The following is a 16,719-nucleotide window of genomic DNA, read 5'->3' as shown; positions in this document are numbered from 1 at the left end:
GGCACTCTGTACGGCAATAATTTGTTACGAATTACTAATTCGCTTAGGCCATGTTACCTCGATCCAGTGCTAAAAAACGTACAGTAAAATTCATGAAGACCCACTAAATAAGATTAGTTTGAATCAAATCTGAACAAGGCTAACCAGAAGATTACAAACTTGAGAACATCACAAAAAAATGCCCAGCTGTCGGCTGTGGACTGCGTCCAACTATAGCCATAGGCAAGCATTGCTTCTAGGCCGGCATGCAAATCTTGTATTAAAAAAATGCATTTTGGAGTCCATCCCTTTGAAATTTTCTTCCTTTCAGTACTTCTGCATGCCTATTTATACCCCACCTTACTTCTTGGCCATGCATCCGGAAGAAGCACCAGACACCAAGAAAAAATGCCTTCCAATGCATGGCTAACTCTTGTCATAGTTCTCCAACCCTCATCGGCGCACAAGCGGAGACGCTGATATCACATCAGATTTCATAGTTCCTGATGGAGTCACCCCAAATGCCGACTTCTTCACCTTCAAAGGGCTCAAACAGGCTTGCGGGGTGTCCCAAGGATGCACCATTTAAGGTGACCAAGGCGAGCCAGGCGGAGTTCCCAGCACTCATGGGGCAGAGCGTCTCGTATGCTGTGCTCCAGTTTGCACCAGGGGGCATCAATCCACCCACACCCACCCTCGCTCCGCAGAGCTTCTCCTTGTCGTGCAAGGATGCTCCAAGTCGGGCTCGTGGTGTCACGTCCCGAACCCAACATCTGGGTCGGATACGTGATGGCCACACACTCCTTAGAGCAAGCCCTAAAGAATATGCAAGGTCAAATTAAATCATTACAACCTTATCAACCATAATAATTTATTTCAACAATAATTCATAAAATCTTGCATAATTACAATTAACATTCCTTCAATCCTCTGATCAGGTATCAACGGTACTCTATCTATGCATCCGCTCACTCACAAATCCATACCATAGCCAACCATGGACATCTTGAAACTCTGAGAAGAAAAGAAAGATAAAGGATATGAGCTTTACAGTCCAGTAAGAATTTCCATATCACACTAATATAGTAATATAATCAGAAAATACGAATAAGCAATAAAATATAAAATCTCATGTTCAATGTCCAGAATAATGTAAACATCCATAAATTTTCTGTCTTGTTAAAATAGATGAATCATCATATGTTAATAGGTGAAATACTTTTGTTCAACAATTATTTCATGTCTTATCTTTCATTTTTCTTTTCATAATCACATGATTTTTAACCTTTTCTTTCTAGCTCTGGACTGTCCAAGTCTATACCTCAGTCATCATCCGAATCAATTTCCACATAAAAACCTTTCAAGACTGTCCCAGGATGAGCTCCTAGCCGGCTGTCCCACATACGACAACCCGTGAGAGGTTGTCCCAGGCATAAGCTCCTGGTGAGCTGTCCCAGGCATGAGCTCCTGGCCGGCTGATCCACCTGTAAGCCAGTGGGGGCTGTCCCAGGCATAAGCTCCTAACGGGCTGTTCTATATGACAAGGCTAGTCATACCATATATCTCTTTCTTTTTATTTAATCATTTTGTGTTGATTTCATCAAATCAATTCCGACTTGCATTATGATCAATTCAGATATGTATAATCATGCCATCAATCTCTGATACATATATATATTGACATAACATACTCATGCTCAAAATCAAATAACATTATCTCAGGTATAATAAATTCATCGATCTCAAATCCGACGATGCAAAACCAATAATACAAGACCAACGGTAAAATAGCATATTTATAATGGTGATCATGTACAGGAATTCTTACCTTTATCGGTGATTGATCCAAGCACAGAAATCAGTTCTTCTTTGATTTATGAATTTCTTTAACAAAATATTCCACTCGATATCATATGCAGACAATCATCTCTTCATGATCCTGATCAATATAAAAATCACATATAGAGAAATTACCGATAATCGATCCTAATAACACAAATCGAGGACCTCTCTTAGAATTAATCAAAATTAGGATTTATCTAAGTATCTGGATCCTCTACTGATCCATAAGACTTCTAGAGAGAGAAAATCCATGAAGAGAGAAAAAATTCTAGAAAGAGAAAGTAGAGAGAAAAAGTGGAGAGAGAAATCTTCGTATCCTTCAGATGAGGCAATCATGGTCGAGATCATCAGAGGTCCTACCAGGGTGACTCAATATGAATCAAGTGTTACAAATTTTGAATAGGATCGGACTGGGATCAGATCTACCGCACGAATTTCGAAGCAATCTCAGATCATCTTATTTTCATTTTCAAGTTTATCCTAGGGTCCGTGATGAAATCAGAGAGAGAAAAAGACTCTAGAGAGACAAAATTCATAAAGAGAGAAAGGTCTAGAGAGAGAATCTAGAGAGAGAAACTAGAGAGAGAAGGTAGAGAGAGGAGAGAGGAAAGAGGAAGAGAAAGGAGAGAGAGAAAATTCTCTCTTTTTTTTTCTTTTTCCTTTTTCTTTTTCCTTTTTCTTTTTCTTTTTCCTTTTTCTTTTCTTTTTCCTTTTTCTTTTCTTTTTTCTTTTTCTTTTCTTTTTCCCGTGGGCTTGTTTTTGACCGAAACAGGGGATCTTTGATCCCCTCATTGGTTGGCCGGCCGGCGGCGCAGCCGGCGCGGGGATGGTCGGCGGCCGAAGGAGAGGTGATCCGGTGGCAAGAGGCGGCCAAACCGGTGGTCGGTGGTGACCACCGGCGACGGAAAAATGGCAAAAAGGAAGATTCTTCCACAAAAAAATCCGGCGATCCGGTCGCCGGCGAGCGTGCACATCGGCACAGAAAGGAAGGGGAGGAGGCTTATCTCCGTCGCCAGCGAAGTTTTTCCGACGAGAAATTGGATGGCACAGTGACGGGTCTCCGTGAGAAATTTTCGGTGATTGCTGCCGTTTTGCTCCGGGATTCTTTGGCAGGAAGAAGGGAGAAGGATCTCCCCTTTAAATAGAACCGGAGGAGAGGAGTTTGACTCCTCTCCGATGAGGTTTCCGACTCCGATTAGGAGCCGGTCGGGAGAAGAAGACTCCCTGCGGGAGTCTTCTTCTTTTTTTTTTTTTTTGTTTGGGCTTTGGGTTGATTCTGGCCCAATTTGGGCCGGAGTGTTACACGTGGACTCCAACAACACGCTCTTCACCCAGGTGCTTCGGACTGGTGCCATGTTCGTGTTTCCCAAGGGCCTGGTGCACTTCCAAGCGAATAAAGACCCGAGGTACCCAGCCGTTGCCTTGTCGGCATTCGGCAGTGCTAACGCCGGCACAGTGTCTCTTCCGAAGACTTTGTTTGGCAGTGGCATTGACGAAGATGTACTGGCCAAGTCCTTCAAGACCGATGCTGAAACCATCGACAAGCTTGTTTCGGCTGCCACCATGGGTTGATTTACGTAATTATTCACTTGAGCATCTCGAGTTGCTGGTGTCCGGGTGCTTTTCGTCTTTGGCTTCTCATTGTTTGGAGTAATGTTGGTTGCTTGGTTATTCTTTATTGATAGTGTTTTCTGTCTTTGAGAGTGTAATCTATCCCCTTTATTCTTTATTTTTTTAAAATTTCCTGTCTTGTTCTGGAGCGCAATTGTGGGAAACCACCTTAAAGAGATAAAGGAAATTAAATAAGATACAAAATGTTATTGTTTGACGGCATTTAGACAAGTTAATGTTTTTATTTTGCCATTTCCATGCTACTATTCCTATGTGAATTGAGTGAATTGTTAGGCTTATGATCTCATGGGCCATCTACTGTATTTTATGCATATTTCGAAGTACGCAGAATAAACGTCCACCACTGTTTTGGACCCTATTTTCAGATAATTTCACAAATTATACGTCATTCTTTCTGCTATATAGAACACTATAATTATGTATCTTTCCAAATAAAATTGAAAAGAAAAAAAAAACTGCTTTCCTGTGGATATAGAAAATGAAAAATTGCAAGGCTACATCATTGATGAAGAACATGGCATATTATAGGAGAGTTTGGGAGGCAATTATTTGCTAATGCATATGGAGAGAGAAACAAGTAGGATTTTCTTGAACACTTCTTCTATTTCTTTGTGGCTAACATTCTCCTTTCCTCAAATGGACTAAAGTCACCTCAAGGTTAAAAAAAAAATAACATACATACCTCTTAAATATTAAAATTTATATAAATACTTCCAAAATCAATATTTGCATGCATGTATATCCTTATGAAACACTTGTTTTATATGTATATCTTTCTTTTTCCTTTTTTTTAGCATATGTATCCATGTCATGTAATGAAGTAAAAAATTAATTATTTAAAATTAAAATGATTGAAATATCATTAATAGGTAAACGTGTAAAAATATATTTATAAGGATATACATGCAAATAGTATTTTTACATAGATATTAATATAATTTTATATATTTAAGAGGACATGCTCACAAAAAAAAATATTCATAGATTTTTTGCTTGAACAGACTTCTAAATATTGAAATTTGCGTAAATATCCTGATAAAATTGATATTTGCATGCATGTTCTTAAAAGATACTATTTTTACATGAATAACTTTGACATAACAGTAACTGATGTTTCTAGCTAAAATCATATTTATTTAAATTAAAAATAATTAAAAGTATAAAATTATCTTTTCAGCTCTAAAGTGAGAAATAGGTTAACAGGTCTTATTAGAAACATATATGTTCTGAATGCCAAAGTTTTTACTGAGCACCAGTGCAATGTAACAATACTGTGTTATAATTTTGAATGATGTCCAAAATAATTCGCGGCATCTGAATCGAGTTCCCAGTTAATATTGCCTCGCTGCACATGGTGGTAGATGAGCTTATCGACCGACTTAAGCTTCCTGTTTAGTTTCTAATGAGGCCACTATGTTAGAATTTGATGTCTCGAGATTCGATTCACATTGAGCCCACAGTGAGGTTCATGATGAGAAATGGAGTCCAACGAGATGAAGATCACCCCAAACGGAGCTCGGACGGAGAAGATACGTGCTTTTGAAGCTTGTACGGAACTCGAGGCAACGGAGGACCGCTGGCGGCGGCACGGCCGCAGGAGGCGGAACGCCGCCCAGGATGCGGCAGCACGCAGGCCAGATGCGCAAGACGCGGCCCAGGCCGGTGCGCGTGGGCCGGCCCAGGCCCAGGTGCCGTGCCTGGGGCCTACACCCCGGTCCACCGTGGATCGGGTGGTCCACGGCCCAGCGAGTGGACCGCATGGGCATTTCCCACGCATTTTGCACGCTCCACGATACTATTCCATGGACCGCGAGGGCGTGGATAGTTTTCGGTCACGATCCGATGGCTGGAGAAGGATTTTGGACTTATTTGAGGTTGTTTAGGACTCCTAATCACTTTCTAAACCTAATCTAAGAAGGGTTGAAGCCTACAAAAAGCTTGATCTATGCTACAGAGAGTGTGTTAGTGGTTCGTCTGGTGGTCCTGTGCAGCGTGGACGGGCTTCAATGGTGGAAAGCCCGAGCTCGTGAAGAGAGAGAGATCGTGACATTGTGGAGAGAAGGAGCAAGAAGCTCCTGAACAGCGGATAGTGGTCACTTCAGGGGTTCAAAGGGGTTTTCCAAGAGAGAGAGCTTTTATGAGGGAGAACTTTCTGTGAGAGAAAAATTGGGTGTACGAGGGTTGAGGGTGAGATCTCCTCTTGTAAAATTTTTTTTTCATAGTGAAGTTTGCATACCCCGTGGAGGTGAGTCCTTTTGTAGCTGATCCATAAGACTTCTCGAGAGAGAAATTCATGAAGAGAGAGAAAATTCTAGAGAGAGAAAGTAGAGAGAGAAAATAGGGAGAGAATCTTCGTATCCTTCAGATAAGATAATCATGATCGAGATCATCAGATGTCCTATCAAGGTGACTCAATATGAATCAAATATTATAAATTTCAAATAAGATCGAGCTGGGATAAGATCTACTGCACGAATTTTGGAGCAATCTCAGATCATCTTATTTTCATCTCAAGTTTATCCTAGGGTCTGTGATGAAATCAAAGAAAGAGAGAAAGACTCTAGAGAGACAAAATCCATAAAAAGAGAGAAAGATCTAGAGAGAGAAAATAGAGAGAGAATTTAGAGAGAAAAAATATAGAGAGAATGTAGAGAGAGGGGAGAGGAAAGAGAGAGAAAGGAGGGAGAGAAGAGAGAGAAAATTTCTCTCTCTTCTTCTTCTTTTTTATTTCTTTTCTCTTTTTCTTTTCTTCTTCGGGCTCTTTCTTGGCCGAAACAGGGGACCGACAAGTCCCCTCCTTTTGACCGGCCGTTCGGACCACGGCCGACACGGTAAAGACCGGCAGCAAAGGGGGTAACCCTCATGGGTTTAGAGAGGCCAAACCGGTGGTCGGTGGTGACCACCGGCGTCGGAAAATCGAAAAAAAACGGGCAAAAATAGAGGTTCTTTCGCAACAAAATCCGGCGACACCGGTCGCCAGCGAGCGTGCGCACCGACACGGAAAAGAAAGGAGAGAAGAGAGGAAGGAGGAGGAGGCTCACCTTCGACGCCGGCGAGGCTTTCCGACGAGAAACTGGGACGGGCACAGTAAGGGTATCCGCAGCACTTTTCCCGACGATCGCCGTCGATTGACCCGAGATTCTCTGATGAGAGGGAGAGAGGAGGGTTCTCCTCCTTAAATAGAGCCGGAGGGGGCTCTTTCCGACTCCAATTGGGAGCCGGTGAATGGAGGAAGAAGACTCCCTTTGGGAGTCTTCTCCCCTGTTTTTTTTTTGTTTTTTTTTGTATGGGCTGTGGGCTGATTCTGGGCCCAATTGGGCCGGGTGTTACACAACCATCGTACTAACTACTAAAACAGAAGAATATCTGATATATAACTGAGCATTGACACACATACATGCTGAAAGAGTACGGACATCTTTCCATGCACATAAGTCTCGGAAAAAGCAAAGTATAGAAGCCTGCCGGATATCAAAGTGAGGAAGGGATCAAACTGAGGTCTCCTGCATCAACATGAGAGATTTTCCCTGCAATTTCCCTACCAGCCAGTTGGCACCCTCTTTGGCAATAGTTTGTTAGCAGATCAATTTGTAATTCGCTCAAGGCAAGTTACCTTGAGCCAGTACTAACAAACATACACTATAGTTCATGGAGGCCCTCTAAATAAGAATAGTTTGAATCAGTACCGCAACAAGGCAGACCAGAAAATTACAAAATCGAAAACATTACATAGAATGCCTGGTTGTCAGCTATGGAATGTGTCAAACTATGGCAATAGACAAGCATTCCTTCCAGGCCGGCATGCAGATCTTGCATTAAAATTAACAATGCATATCGAGTCCATTCCTTGAAAATTTCTTCCTTTCAGTGCTTCTGCATGCCTATTTATACCCCACCTTACTCCTTAGCCATGCATCCAGAAGAAGCACCAGACACCAAGAAAAAATGGCTTCCAATGCATGGCTAACTCTTGCCATAGTTCTCGCAACCCTCCTCGGCACGCATGCCGGAGACCCTGACATCACATCAGATTTCATAGTTCCTGATGGAGTCACTCCAGATGCCGACTTCTTCACCTTCAAAGGGCTCAAACAGGCCTTGAGGGGTGCTCCCATGGATGCAACATTTAAGGTGACCAAGGCGAGCCAGGTGGAGTTCCCAGCACTCATGGGGCAGAGCGTCTCGTATGCTGCGCTCCAGTTTGCACCTGGGGGCATCAATCCACCCCACAACCACCCTCGGTCGGCAGAGCTTCTCCTTGTCGTGCAAGGATGGCTCCAAGTCGGGCTCGTGGACTCCAACAACACGCTCTTCACTCAGGTGCTTCGGACTGGTGACATGTTTGTGTTCCCCAAGGGCCTGGTGCACTTCCAAGCGAACAAAGACCCCAGGTACCCAGCTGTTGCCTTGTCTGCATTCGGCAGTGCTAACGCCGGCACAGTGTCTCTTCCAAAGACTTTGTTTGGCAGTGGCATTGACGAAGATGTGTTGGCCAAGTCCTTCAAGACTGATGCTCAGACCATTGACAAGCTTGTCTCAGCTGCCACCATGGGTTGATTCGAGTTGCTGGTGTCTGGGTGCCTTTCGTCTTTGGCTTCTCATGGCTTGGATTAATGTTGATTACTTGGTCGTTCTTTATTTATAGTGTTGTCTGTCTTTGAGAGTTTAATGTATTCCCTTTATTGTTTTATTTTTTTAAAAAAAATTCCTGTCTTGTTCTTGAGTGGAATGTGGGAACCACCTCAAATTTCATTAATAAGGAATTTAAATGAGATACAAAACGTTATTGCTTGACTGCTTTCATTAGACATATTAATATTTTTATTTTGCCATTTCCATGCTACCATTCCTGTGTGAATTGAATGAATTGTTAGGCTCATGATCTCTTGGGCCATCTACTGTATTTTATGCATTTTTCGAAGTACATACAAATTACAATACACGTCGCCCACTGCTTAATTTGGACCGTATTTTCAGCTAATTTCATAAATTACACGTCATCCTTTCAGCTATATATATGGAACAACATAATTCTGTCTTTCCAAAGAAAAGTGATAAAAATAAAAAGAGGACAGTGCAAAAACATGCTTTCTCATAGACAAAAAGTAAAAGTTTCGGGGCTACAACATTGATGTAGAATTAGGGGTGAAAGTAGTATAAATATTATCCATCCAAATCTATTTTCATATTCGAATAATCCGGATATGCATAGAAATTTAAGAATCTGACTAATATCCGTATCCGTATGTATATCCATCAAAGAAAAATAGATATGAATATGGATAGACAATTATCTGATTCATATCCGAATATTCGAATCGACATATAACTCTATATAATTATATATAGTATTTACTAATTTTTTAAAAAAAATATAATCATATAAATATGTTATTAATTTAATTTTTCATCTATTTAATAATATCTTTTGTTCTGTAGTCATAAAGTTTGATTATCTAAGTTATATTGATAATTATATCCATATTTTTAATATCCAAATTATATCCGTATCTATTTAAAATAAATATAGATATAAATTTTTACATCTGAATAATATCTATTCGTATTTATATTTGTTAAAAAAATAAATATGGATATGGATATGCTAGTATCCAATTCATATTCGATCCAGTTTCAGCCCTATGTGGAACATGACCAATTAAAAAAGGGTTTCAGATACTCTGATGGCAATTACTTGTTGATGCATATGGAGAGAGAAAAAGGTAGGATTTTCTTATACACTTCTTCTATTTTTTTTATGGGTAATATTCTCCTTTCCTCAAGTAGATTGAAGTCACCTTAAAGCAAAAAAAAAAAAATTTATACATAACTCCTAAATATTAAAATTTACATAAATATACTTCCAAAATCAATATTTATATTATACCCTCATAAAATATTTATTTTACATATATATATCCTTCTTTCTTCTTTTTTTTATTGCATACATATCTATGTCATCTAATATCGTTAAAAAATTAATGATTTAAAATCGAAATAATCAAAACAACCTTAATAGATAAATATCCCAAAAAAAAATAAGGGCATGAAATAGTAATTTTGTGAAGGTATTAATGTATTTTTATATATTTAGGCGGGCATACTCACAAAAAAAAAAAATTAGATTTTTTTGTTTGATTATCTATATAAATATTAAAATTTACATGAATACCCTCCCAATATTAACATCTACGTGCATAACTGCAAATCCTCACGAAACTATTTGTGTATGAATAACTTTGACATAATGATTTAGCTGACATCTAGAGATGGCAATGGATAGGGTTTGGGTCGGATATTGTACTACTCATCTCCAAATCTGAACTTAATACTCTGTATCCAAACCCTACCCGATACTCAATCAGATAAGAAAAGAAATATCCATCCACATACCCAATGGGTTCGGAGATACCCACGGGTAACCTATTTTTCTATACCCAGCCCATATCTGTCCCATACCTATCCCATACCCAAAAAAATAAACAACCAAAATAATTTTATGCATATTATCAATCAAAATAAAATTATCAATGCAACATACAATATAATTTATAAGTCCAGATTTATAAAAATTAAAGATAGAAATAGAATTACAATTCAACATAGAACATATAAATAACCAAAATAATTTTATGCATATTATCCACCAAAACAGAATTATAAACATATATATTCGGGTGTGAGTTCGGGTACTACCCATATCCGTAGGTTCGGATCGGATTCAGATTTGGATAAAAAATAGTACTATCCATACCCTACGTATACTCGTGCTACAGCTTTCGGGTTTTACCCAAACCCAGTCAAACCCTATTTTTTGAGTTTGATCGGATTTGGGGTAGGGTGCATATCCATCGGGTTGGATCGATTTTGTTATCCCTACTGATATTTTAAGTCAAAATTATATTTATTTAAATTAAAAAATAATTAAAATTATGAATTACTTTTTCACCGCTAAGGTGGATAACAGATTAAAGGGTCTTTCTGGAATCCATTAAACTTCCTCTCTTCTCACGTGATTGCTCTCTTTCTTTCAAGCTCACCCTAATCATTCTCTTTGAGATATTTTTAGATCTCTCTCATCAATCCTTCTCTTTCACCTTTTCATATAGAATTAAAACCATTCCCCCGACTCTCTTCTCAATTATTGGTGATCCTTCTCTTTCTCCCTTTCGCTGGAGTTTTTGCCACCGAAGTCCTAGGCTGAAGGTCCACTAGTCCTAAGCGAGTAAAAATATTCAGTGTAACGGTGATACCACGTCATTATTGTAACGTCCCAATAAAAATATTTCTCTTCAGTGACGTGGACAAGCACTAACAACATAAGGTAAGAAGCATTAACAGATGACAAGCGGCTTTGCCCTTCCGTCTCCTGATCAGTCTGTGCGATGAAGTGGCTGAATATTTACTCGTGTCGAGGATGAAGAAAAAGGAGGCGCACAGTGATGCCACGCCTCTGTTCTTGTGTTTCCTTCCAAAACAGGAACCAGCCTACTCGCTTTTTATTGTTTTCAAGTCTGGGGGTCAGATTCCAGTGAAAGCCACTCCACCGCGCAGACTGACTGGAAGACCGAAGGGCAAGCCGCTTTATCATCTGCTAATGCTCCTTGTTTTACGTTGTTAGTGCTTATCCACGTCACCGTAATGAAAGATTTTTATTGGGACGTTACAACCGTGACGTGGTATCACCGTTTCACGGAATATTTACTCGTCCTAGGCTCATGGACCCGTATAGCATTGTCTCTTTGAATGAAGGGCCCACGGTATTGTCATCTCACTGGAAGAGCGAACCTCCAGTGGAGGGATTTATCGAGCACCAGTGCAATAATATAATTGGACTGTGAAAAATTTTTTCCTTCATCTAGTATTGTTCTTGGACATATTTCCTCGCTATCAGTGCATTTTATTGTGGGTTATATCCTGAAGCCGTGTTGAACGTCCAAGATTAAACATTTTCCAAATGGACTCTTCTGTTGATCTGCTTGTCCGCTTCTTCGACTGGTCCAACACCAATTGCTTGTCTAATGATGAAAGAAAATTCCATCGGCTGGTGACCTTATCAATTGCTACATTTGAGTTTATGGAGTGTCACGCCATGACACGGCGCATAAATCTTAGAACAAGCCCTCTAGGTTATGTTAGACCTGTAAAATCTTCAATAAAATCAAAATTTATTTAAAATAAATTATCAAATATATCAATTAAATAGATTCATAATAATCAAATAAATTTATTCAATTATAATTACTCAAAAACCGAACAACCCTATGAACTAATAACTCCAGTACTCGAACTTCGTATCAAATCCAATCAATACTACGCATCATGTAACTCTAAAAACAAAGGAAGAATTGGAGGTATGGGATTTACAACCAATTAAGAATCCCATCATATATATATATCAATATAATAATATGATTCAAAAATAATAAATGAGCAATATCAAAAAAAATCATAAACAATAAAATCTTGTGTCAGACATTTAATATAACTCAATAATTATATAAATATATATTACTAATCATGTATTATCATAAATCTATCATAATTATGATCTGTGGGTTCATATGACTTATAATTCACATTTTATTAGTATGTTCCAAATCAATAATTTTTTTCGATTTTGAACTAATCATGGTCATACATCAGCCCATGATTGACAAACTATAAATCACATTTCGATCCACAGTGACAATCAATAATAATCACGCTTTGGCTTGCAGTGGCAAACTAAAATATCTACGCTTCAACCTATGATGGAAAATCAGAATATCCATACTTTGACCTGTGGTGGCAAACTAAGGTGCCATAATTCGACTCATAACTAGCAATTCAAAATATCACAATTCAGCCTGACCGACAATCCACATCATGGCTAATCCAAATCCTTTTACACAATCAACAAATCATTCAATAATTTGTATTATATTTCTTATTCAATTTCAAAACATCAGATATTATGTTTCCAAGAATCAAAATAATCAATATGTGATATATATATATGTTGGGGGATACCCGCCGACCGACCGACCGACTGGCGTCCCGACCAACTGCCCGACCGACCGACTGGCATCCCGATCAACTGCCTGACCGACCGACGGGCGTACCGACCGATTGACGGTCGGAACGACCGACTGACGGAGGAACCGACCGACCGACTGACGGTCGGAGGGACCGACCGACCGACGACCGGGGGCACCCGACTGACGGACGCCACTACCGGCCATTCAACGGTCCATCGCCGACTAGGGATATGTCGGGCGTATCTTTTCCGACCAACTGAACCCAGAGGCCTGATGGCCGACTCACGTGAAACTCGCCGACCGATGCCACTTTGCTGGCCACCGACCTAGGGTCGGCCGACTCCTCCGATCGCCGTACAGCCGCCAGACCTTGTCAGCTCTGACAGCGACATGCGGCACGGCTACCTAGGGGCATTGTCCCGTTGAGGGCATGGTCAACCCTGGTGATTTGACAGCCGCACGGCGACGTGACACTTTCACGGCGACTCTGACAATCTACAGTGAGTTGACAATTCCTCACTTGTCTGCGCCATTAATGACGGCGCCATACCGTGCTCCACTATATAACTCGGGGAAGGCAACAGTGCAAGGGATCCGCTCCGTCTCTCCCAAAAATGCAGGCTCGCTCCTCTCTCTCTCTCAGAGCTCTCTGTCTACATTTCACTGTTGCCCAGTCACCTCTCTGACTTGACCGTCGGAGGGTCCCCGCCGGAGCCGCCTCCGGTCAGTGCGGACTTCCTTTTGCAGGTGCACGCTTCCCAACGATCGGACGACGAGGCGATTGGCCGCAACAGATTGGCGCGCCAGGTAGGGGTCGCAGCATGACAAAGACAAGAGCTCAACGATCGAGAATTACTGGGTCGGCAAGTCGCTCTTCCCGCCGGGAAGAGGCCTCCCCGCCACCACCGGCGGCGGAGCCTAGCTCTCCGCGCCCTGCAGTGACCACGGAGGCCCAGATTGCGGCCATCGTACGGTAGATGACCGTACTGACTGACGCAGTCAAGAGCCTCCAGCAGCAACCGACGGCCCGACCTATGCCTTCTAGGAGAAGCCACCGACGACCGCGCCGATCCCTGTCGCCTCCATGTGAGCGCCCCCAACAGCGCTCCCACGGAGAGGAGGAGGGACGACCACGGTGCGACGACCGACGGTCCCAGCGGTACTCCCCTTCCCCGTTGGAACGGGCAAGGAAGGAGAAGTGGCCGCGCACACCGTCGGCCTCCCTCTCAGAATCTTCTGGAGACTCCACTCCTGGGGTCTCCCAGCATCGACGAGCGGACGACTACGAGCGACGGTTTGAGGAAATCGACCGCCGACTCGTCCGGCTGCAGATGGACGGCCAGAAGTCTTCCAATGACGTTGACTTCCAAACCGCCCAACCTCTCTCCCGACTGGTCCTCGACGAGCCGATTCCCAGTCGGTTCAAGATGCCGCACGTGGAGCCGTACGACGGCTCCACCGACCTAGTCGACCACCTCGAGAGCTATAAAGCTCTCATGACGATTCAAGGGGCAACCGACGCTCTTTTTTGCATCGGCTTCCCCGCCACACTCCGCAAGGCTGCCAGGGCTTGGTACTCCGGTCTCCGATCGGAGAGTATCCACTCCTTCGGACAGCTCGAGCACTCGTTCGTGGCCCATTTCAGCACCAGCCGAAAGCCGCCGCGAACGTCGGACAGCCTTTTCTCCCTCAAGCAGGGGGAAAACGAGATGCTCCGACACTTCGTGGCGCGATTCAACGCGGCCACGCTCGAGGTCCGGGACCTCAACGAAGACATGGCTGTCTCAGCCATGAAGCGGGGCCTGAGGATGTCCCGATTCACCTATTCTCTGGACAAGACCCTCCCCCGAACTTATGCCGAGCTCCTGGAGCGCGCATACAAGTATATGCGTGCGGACGAAGGAGCGTCCGACCGATGCTTGGCCGAGCCCAGAGGCCCGAAAGAGAAGCGGAGAAAAGGTCGGGAGCCCATCGAACCAAGCAGGCCCCCGACCGATAGTCGGGTCTCGCCACCCCGACGGATCCAAAAATCACCCCGGCAACAGACTCCGAGGCCGGTGCACCCCAGGTATGACTCCTACACTCCTCTCTCCGCTCCCCGTGCGCAGATCCTGATGGAGATCGAGGGAGAGGAATACCTGCGACGGCCTCCGCCTCTGAAGGCAAAGGGCCTCGACCGTCGGAAGTACTGCCGGTTCCACCGAAGCCACGGCCACGACACCGAGCAGTGCATCCAGTTAAAGGATGAGATTGAAGCTCTCATCCGCCGGGGGTACCTCGGCAAATTTCGGAAGGGTCCGCCGACCCAACCAGTCGCCGATCGACGCCCCAGCCGACTGAAGAGGCGGCAACCAACCAGCCGACGGCCGGAGTCATCAACATGATCTCCAAGCGGCTGGGCCCGGGGATTTCTGCAGGAGGGGAGCCGACGAAAAGGCCGCGCCCGGACGACGTGATCACCTTCACGGAAGATGACGTTCGGGGCATCCAAACTCCCCACGACGATGCTGTTGTTGTGTCGGCGACAATAGCCAATTATGATGTAAAACGAATTTTTGTTGATAATGGAAGTTCGACAAATATTTTGTTTTACTCGACCTTCTCCCGAATGCGACTGTCGACTGACCGACTCAAGAGGGTCTCCATACCCTTGATCGGCTTTGCCGGAGATGCCGTCACGACAGAGGGAGAAATTACCCTGCCCGTGACGGTTGGCACCGAACCACGGCAAAGCACGGCCTCCCTCACTTTCGCGGTTGTCCGAGTTCCTTCGGCCTACAACGCCATACTTGGACGACCCGGACTGAACGCCCTCAAGGCGATCGTCTCGACGTACCATCTCCTTGTTCGGTTTCCGACCAAAAATGGAATCGAGGAGATGCGCGGAGATCAACAGCTCACCCGACGATGCTTCCAAATCTCCGCTCAAAGCGACGAGTCGAGGGGATCTCTGACGATTGACAAGCTGGACCAACGGGAGGAGGAGGAACGGGGTTCGCCGGTCGAGCAGCTCGAGGCGATCCCGATAGGAGAAAATCCCGACAGGAAAGTTTGGGTCGGGTCTCAATTGCCCGACACCGAACGATGCCGACTGGCAGAACTGCTGACGGCCAATGCCGACATATTTGCTTGGTCGGCAGCGATATGTCAGGCATCCCTCCAGAAACAATAACTCACCGACTCAACATCGACCCGACGATGAAGCCGGTGAGGCAGAAGAAAAGGTCCTTCGCCCTAGAGAGGCAGAGGGCCATCGACGAAGAAGTGGACAAGCTACTCGAAGCAGGCTTCATTCGAGAATCTACGTATCCCGATTGGCTCGCCAATGTTGTCATGGTCAAGAAAGCCAACGGGAAGTGGAGGATCTGCATCGACTATACCGACCTAAACCGAGCCTGCCCGAAGGATAGCTTCCCACTTCCGAAGATCGACCAGTTGGTGGATGCGACGTCCGGATTTCGACTGCTCAGCTTCATGGACGCCTTCGTCGGGTACAACCAGATCTGAATGGCGCCTGAAGACGAGAGCATACCGCGTTCGTGACTCCCAAGGGCCTCTACTATTATCGGGTGATGCCCTTCGGATTGAAGAACGCCGGCGCCACCTACCAGCGACTCGTCAATAAGGTCTTCAAAGACCAGATCGGGCGTAACATGGAGGTGTACGTGGATGACATGCTGGTAAAGAGCACGCAGATCCCGGACCATGTTCAGGATCTCGAGGAGACCTTTCGCACCCTTCGACGGCATCGAATGAAGCTCAACCCGACCAAGTGTGCTTTCGGGGTGACCTCAGGAAAGTTCCTCGGATTCCTCATTTCACAGAGAGGGATCGAGGCCAACCCTGAGAAAATAAAGGCGATCCTCGGCATGCGCCATCCGAACACCAAGAAGGAGGTCCAACAGCTGAACGAAAAAATCGTCGCTCTTAGCCGATTCATTTCCCGATCAGCTGAAAGGTGCCTCCCGTTCTTCAAGACTTTGCACCAGGCGAATGGTTTTTCTTGGTCGGATGAGTGCCAGCGAGCCTTCGAAGACCTGAAAAAGTACTTGGCTTCCCCGCCGCTGCTCGTGAAGCCGCAAGTCGGGGAGACCTTGTATCTCTACTTGGCCACATCTTCGAGGCGATTAGTTCGGTGCTCGTTCGAAAAATGAGTGCCGAACTCATCAGCCCATCTACTACACCAGCAAAGTGCTCCACGGTGCCGAAGCCAGATATTCGGAGACAGAAAAGATGATTTTCGCCC

The 16,719-nt window shown here is 44.1% G+C and overlaps 1 protein-coding gene and 1 pseudogene across 1 annotated transcript; both read left to right on the top strand.

The window, feature by feature from the left end:
- The first annotated feature begins 387 nt into the window (after nt 1–387).
- LOC140854233 (germin-like protein 9-3) lies at nt 388–3,393 on the top strand (annotated as a pseudogene).
- Nucleotides 3,394–7,304: 3,911 nt separating this feature from the next.
- LOC140854232 (germin-like protein 9-3) lies at nt 7,305–8,161 on the top strand. The gene has a single exon (XM_073249695.1). The coding sequence runs from the start codon at nt 7,399–7,401 to the stop codon at nt 8,008–8,010; it is 612 nt and encodes a 203-aa protein (XP_073105796.1). The 5' UTR covers nt 7,305–7,398; the 3' UTR covers nt 8,011–8,161.
- Nucleotides 8,162–16,719: the final 8,558 nt, after the last annotated feature.

Source organism: Elaeis guineensis, chromosome 16, assembly GCF_000442705.2.
Source record: "Elaeis guineensis isolate ETL-2024a chromosome 16, EG11, whole genome shotgun sequence".
NCBI lineage: Eukaryota > Viridiplantae > Streptophyta > Magnoliopsida > Arecales > Arecaceae > Elaeis > Elaeis guineensis.
This window is presented reverse-complemented; position numbering and strand designations above follow the sequence as displayed.

Bases quoted from the DNA above. Each gene is read 5' to 3' on its own strand.
- LOC140854232 (XM_073249695.1), top strand. From the start codon at position 7,399: ATGGCTTCCAATGCATGGCTAACTCTTGCCATAGTTCTCGCAACCCTC.